At 41.9% G+C, this 6,619-nt stretch overlaps 1 protein-coding gene across 1 annotated transcript; it reads left to right on the top strand.

Moving 5' to 3' along the window:
* Positions 1-2,527: 2,527 nt before the first annotated feature.
* On the top strand, positions 2,528-4,706 carry LOC135400124 (uncharacterized HIT-like protein Synpcc7942_1390). Its single transcript, XM_064631861.1, has 5 exons — positions 2,528-2,695; positions 2,851-2,979; positions 3,086-3,190; positions 4,376-4,448; positions 4,554-4,706. Exons 1-5 carry the CDS (start codon positions 2,555-2,557, stop codon positions 4,643-4,645), a joined length of 540 nt encoding a protein of 179 aa, XP_064487931.1. The 5' UTR covers positions 2,528-2,554; the 3' UTR covers positions 4,646-4,706.
* The last annotated feature ends 1,913 nt before the right edge of the window (positions 4,707-6,619 follow it).

The following is a 6,619-nucleotide window of genomic DNA, read 5'->3' as shown; positions in this document are numbered from 1 at the left end:
ATATCAGCTAAGATATCAGTTACAATATCAGCTACGATATCAGCTAAAATATCAGTTAAAATACCAGCTAAGATGTCAGCTAAAATATCAGCTAAGGTGTCAGCTAAGATATCAGTTAAAATATCAGATAAGATAGCTAAAATATCAGCTAAGATGTCAGCTAAGATATCAGCTAAAATGTCAGCTAAAATACCAGTTAAAATATCAGCTAAACTATCAGTTAAAATATCAGTTAAAATACCAGCTAAGATATAAGCTAAAATATCAGCTAAAATATAAGTTAAAATATCAGTTAACATATCAGCTAAATATCAGTTAAAATATCAGCTAAGATAGCTAAAATATCACTTAAAATAACATCTAAAATATCAGTTAAAATATCAGCTAAGATATCAGCTAAAATATTAGCTAAAATGTCAGCTAAAATATCAGCTAAGATATCAGTTAAAATGTCAGCTAAGATATCAGTTAAAATGTCAGCTAAAATATCAGCTAAGATATAAGCTAGGATATCAGTTAAAATATCTTAAAATGTCGGCTAAGATATAAGCTAAAATATCAGCTAAAATATCGGCTAAATATCAGCTAAAATATCAGTTCAAATATCAGCTAGGATATCAGTTAAAATATCTGTTAAAATGTCGGCTAAGATATCAGCTAAAATATCAGTTAAAATATCAGTTAAAATACCCGCTAAGATATAAGCTAAAATATCAGCTAAGATATAAGCTAAAATATCAGCTAAAATATCGGCTAAGATATCAGCTAAAATATCGGCTAAGATATCAGCTAAAATATTTAAAATAACAGCTAAAATATCAGCTAAGATTTAAGTTAAAATATCAGCTAAAATATCAGTTAAAATATCAGCTAAGATATCAGCTAAAATAAGCTAAAATATCGGCTAAGATATCAGCTAAAATATCAGTTAAAATATCAGCTAAAATATCAGCTAAGATATCAGTTAAAATATCAGCTAAGATATCGGCTAAGATATAGGCTAAAATATCAGTTAAAATATCAGCTAAGATATCAGCTAAAATATCAGTTAAAATACCAGGTAAGATATCAGTTAAAATATCAGCTACGATATCAGTTAAAATACCAGCTAAGATATAAGCTAAAATATCAGTTAAAATATCAGTTAAAATACCCGCTAAGATATAAGCTAAAATATCAGCTAAGATATAAGCTAAAATATCGGCTAAGATATCAGCTAAAATATCGGCTAAGATATCAGCTAAGATATCAGCTAAAATATCAGCTAAGATAGCTAAAATATCACTTAAAATAACAGCTAAAATATCAGCGAAGGTGTCAGCTAAGATATCAGTTAAAATATCAGCTAAGATAGCTAAAATATCAGTTAAAATATCAGCTAAGATGTCAGTTAAAATATCAGCTAAGATATCAGCTAAAAGCTATTTAACTGATATTTTATAAACGGAGCCTCCCTCGCTCTTGGTCAGCAAACGCAGGGAATGTCCTTTTTGAGGTATCTAGCAAATCGCAGGTCAAAATATGGTGAGCCATAGTCGAAATACAGGCTGCATTCGAAAAAAAAACTGAAAAACTCCAGAGTAGAGTAGAGTCACGTGACAGAGTTGTACCACGTGACCATGGGAGTAGGGTAACCCTCGGGTAGGTTATGGAACGGGCGCGAGTACGATTTTCAACATGGCGACAGCAGACGACAGTGACTTTTGGGCCTCGGGACATCAGAACTGCTGGCTGCTGCTTTGCTTTAGTGTGACGTTGTTGACTTCGGTAGTCATCTGCGTGGGTTCGTCTTCGTAAAGCATTCATGCCTATGAATTAGGGTATTTACCGCATGTTCCGAGAAAGGGTAGCGCTGTTCTCATCCGCAGCTAGCTCTAAAACGCATAGAAAAAGGTTTCGACCTTCACATGCAACGATCTGGCGTGTGTGGTATGTATGGTTCCGTGCATGTTGCTCTGAAGAAAACATCAGGTCGCAAAATCCGCACTGGAACTTTCCTGCGTCCTCTATGATGCAGCCGAGACGAGCAGCAGCAAAAGCAGACGACCGTAGGTTTCAACGCAGACGACAGCTCTGACGTCACTACTCGTACTACTCCCACGGTCCCCACGGTGGCTGGGCTGCTCCCGTCTGATAGGGAGTAGAGCGAGCACTGAGAGGAGTCGATCTCGAGTAGGCTACCCGCTTTTGGAACGGGGTTCGTGACGTCATCGAGTAGGTTTTAGAACGCAGAGAGTAGCTGCTCTCTACTCTCTGGTCGACCCGGGTGAGTTTTGGAGCGCAGCCGTCATCACGATGCTGTTTCGCCATACCGAAACCGAAAATGAAAAGCTACCGGACGTGCTACAAAGCCAAATACAGCGCCGCCTAGTACATTGGGAGCACCTCAAAAGACTGACAAGCAGAGAAAAATCGTCCGAAAACATGAACATTATGCTACGTTTTTTGTGCTTTTTTTTTTGCTTTCTTTTTGTACCTGTCACTGCCTTTTGGGAGTCTGCCCTGTATATAGTGCTGCGTGCTGCCTCCATGCGCCACTGGCTGCCTTTGTAAAATGGCGGCGCTCAAGCTACTGTCAGCTGATATATTCCGGACACAGTTCGGGAAGATTACATCAAAGACTTTGAATATTTTTGCAGTGAATCAGCATAAGAAACAAACACCCCTGACGGAGCAGAGCAGTCGAGCCTTTGTTGTAAGCATCCGCAAAACAGCGGAGTTACGAGAGACAAAAAGGGACGAACACCAACGCTTTCTCAACTTGTATTGTTACGAGAAAATGTACATAGAGACAATTTAAAATACTGCAAATGATGCCTCGTAGCCAACATTGTGGATTTTTGTTTACAGCTATCCCCGATGTCCAGAAATGAAAGTTTGAAGGCACAGGACGCCAAATCATCCGCTGGAACGCCAACAATATTTTCAAAGATAATTGACAAAACTATACCAGCTGATATCATTTACGAAGACGACAAGGTACTCCCGTCTACCCTCAATGGTCTTGGTCTTCCCTGACGCGGAAGTGTCACCTTATTCGAAAAGCCCTGTGGCTCGATCTGATTGAATAATTCTATTATCGCAGTGCCTGGCGTTCAGAGATGTTAATCCTCAAGCTAATGTCCATTTCTTGGTCATTCCGAGGAAACCAATACCTATGTTGGATGACGCAGGTGCAGAGGACACAGAGGTGAGAACACTTGATAGGTTTTATGAGCGTACATCTAGAAGACCCTAGTGCGGGTCCACGTGAGGGCAACTATATTCTTCCTAAGTGACGCAGGTCAATGATGGGGAGAGCAAGCAAAACAACACAAACTAGCAACTGGCACAGTTTATTGCAAGGAGTAGTTGTAGTCATCAGTCAGGTGTAGTTGTAGTAGGAATTCCTACAGAGGGCAGCCCTTAACAAGAACTTTGTACCCACAAAGGGTTTGTCAGCGCTGGAGGTAAAGAAAAATAGCCTGGACATTCGAGAATACTGCAGCTGGACTCACCTTCTTGGGTGGGGTACTGCAGTATGTAGATGAATACTTGGTGATCTTACCTAGGGATGTTTGATGATGCTGTGTTCCGAGGAAACCAACAATTCAAAGCAATGTTCAGTGCAATCAATAGATAGATAGCAATCATCAATATAGAACAATAGATGCAATCAATAGAAGATACCCATAGTGTACATAGGCCAGACGGGACGCTGCATCAACGATCAGCTCCGTGAGCACTCTACATCCATGAGCCACTTGGTTTCGTTACCTTTAAAACACCATGTAAATGGGTGTAACTTTTTTTTTTTCAGTTGCACTGACTTAGTAGGCTGAAACGAAGATAGTATGAGAAATTTAGAGACGATTTACGAGGCTTTGTATAAGCCACCTGTCGGTCTAAGGAACAAGTCTCCCCCTTCTTGCAATAAGCTGCCAGTTGTTGTATTGCTTGCTCTCCCCATCACTTTGATAACACTTTCGCGTATCCTCTCTGGGAGCCCACTTCGCAAATTCAGGGGGTCTAGGTGGTAACCCCTGCATGCATGAGAACGCAGGACCAATAAAAAAAAAAGTGGGCAAGGAAGCTTGTATTTGCATGCTAGGGAATGTGGGTGATATGTTAGGGTGGAGGTTAGAGGGACATATGGGAAATGATTGGGAGCCAACATGTGTGAAGACTGACAAAAAGGGGGAAAATACCTCCTGTACAATTACAACGGACTGTATGTCTGTCCAAAAATAAACCGTTGACACGCTTTGTGTTGTGTCTGCAAACCCTCCTACATGTACTTTTGAAGTGGATACTGCTATCATTTATTAGTTGTTAGTGTCAGTCAGACCATGTTTTTTTTTTTTTTACGTAATGTCAAACGGCGGACATTTTCCAGTTGCTTGGCCACCTTCTATTGATATCGAAGAAAGTCGCTGCGCAGGAAAGTCTACGAGAAGGATACAGAATAGGTATTGCACGATTTTCTTTTTTTACTAGAAATTAATCCACGCTTTACTGGAACTTTTGCTCCAGTAGACCAGAAGAGTGTCTTTGTCACGTGTTTGCTCTTTTAGTGATCAACAATGGAAGGCACGGTTGCCAATCCGTCTACCACTTGCACGTCCACGTCTTGGGGGGTCGTCAGATGGGCTGGCCTCCTGGATAAGAATTATTAGCGCAAGTTTGTGCACAAATAAATTTGCTGTCAGAATGATGGCACAAATAGGCCTCCATTGGTATGCCTCGACTTTGTTCACATTCCACTGTGTTCACCTTGCGGCTGTGTACGTGTAGCATAGAGATGTGATTGAAGTTCTTATTTCTTATTATTATTCTTGATGAAGTTCTTAGTAGATAGAAAGACGGAGTGTTATGACAGCATTATGGGTAGTCGTGAGGCGAGCTGCACTATAGCCTCACCTTACAAGATTAGTAAGAAGTGGCGTATACCATGACTGATAGAGGAAAGCTTCATGAACCTAACCTGGACTGACCTGGATCTCGGGACGGAGTCAGATATATTCTTCTCTGGTGGAGTAACCCGTTGCAGAAGCGATCGCAACCATTTTGATGCTATCAGTCACCATGGCTGGATATGCTGTGCTTGCTTTCAATAACTTCCACTATTTATTTACATAGGGTGTGACACTTTTTCGGGTTAAATGCATTTCTCAGATTTTCCTCTTTTTTTTTTCTCTCTTTTTTTTTGGGGGGGGGGGAGCCAGGTGCTACTATTTTTAAATATCTAATTCAGGGAGAAATGTTGGGGGGGGGGGTTAATAGACGAGTTCAGAAAATCCCAGAGTGCTTAACGTCGCTTTGAACCGCGTGAGTTTACTAATACGAAAGAAACAGGTGGCCTCCAAACTGTTCTGACTTCTCCTCTACCGGTCCATTGTCCACGGCGTGTCAAGCCTTCAGGTGTTTTTGTTTCTCCTCTTGTCTTCTGAGGGACTTTCCTTCTTTTTTTTTCTTTTCTTTTTTTTTTTTTTTAGACAACCGTGGCTAATTCTCGAAGGCATAGACAGTGCTGACACACATGGGTGTATTTCTGGGAATGAAAGTGACCCATTCTTACGTGTGTTACACATCGGAACCTTTGTTTGTCTTCAGTGGAAACGTCTCTTGAGGATTTCATAGTGAATTGGAATTAGGGGAGAAACCGGGTTTAACCCAAATTGGTTGGAGGTCAGTTCAAAGGGGAATAACCGGGCGCAATTTCGTTGAATCCGAAAAAGTCACTCCCTAGTTATACACTGTAGAAAGTGTGTAACGCGTTTAGCCTTGTGCTGTAGGGTGAAACCTGTTCCATGCCTGACACCAGGTAAGTTCTTACTATGTGGTGCTTCTAGGGACACACCATTAATATGATTACTTCACCTTGAAGTCTCAACAGTGGGGAATAGGATGATGACTCGTTATGGTGAAAGAGAGCCAGGTGTAGCACACGAATGACGTGCAGAGGAATCTGAACCAATAGACCTCTCCCTGTGTGTAAACAAATGACGTCATAGCGTTCGGCAGCGCCACCAATTTGGTAGAGTTGAACTACGTTCGAAGCTAGAGGCGAACAAGGTCGTGCACGAAAGCCACGGTCTTGAGGGGATTACGATGGTCCCTGAAAGGGACGCGAACTTCGGTCCTACTTTTCTTTCAATAGGAGGCAGCGAACAAGTGCCCATTCGTGGAACCCAGCTCTCCCCTTCCGATTTGTTTTGGTTTCAGTCTGTCGTCTGCCAACGTCATGATGACGTTTCTCGGGTAGAGGTCTATTGCAGCTTTTGAGCGTGTGAAGCAGTACTGTCATTCACTCACCCAAACAAAACTGGGTGAGATTGGTCCATTTTGGTATGAAACACGAAGACAAATGAGAAGTTGCTGACGAAAAGAAAAGGGACCCTCAGAGGAAAAACTCGGGGAGGGGGGACCGCCCCCCCTCTGCCGCCACCTTCCGACGCCCCTTGCACTGCTGATCTACTGGGCACAGGAATTTGGAACGGAATTAAAGGAACGCAGCCCGCCACAGGTTGGTTGTATGTATGTGTGTGTGTTTTTTTGGGGGGGGGGGGGAGCTCACGATCCAAGCTAACGGAAATGACATCACGTGGTTGCGCAACGCCCCCTGAAACCACAGCGCATG

The sequence above is a fragment of the Ornithodoros turicata genome, chromosome 7, assembly GCF_037126465.1.
Source record: "Ornithodoros turicata isolate Travis chromosome 7, ASM3712646v1, whole genome shotgun sequence".
Taxonomy (NCBI): Eukaryota; Metazoa; Arthropoda; class Arachnida; order Ixodida; family Argasidae; genus Ornithodoros; species Ornithodoros turicata.
Note: the sequence above shows the minus strand (reverse complement) of the source record. Positions and strands in the feature narration are given on the sequence as shown.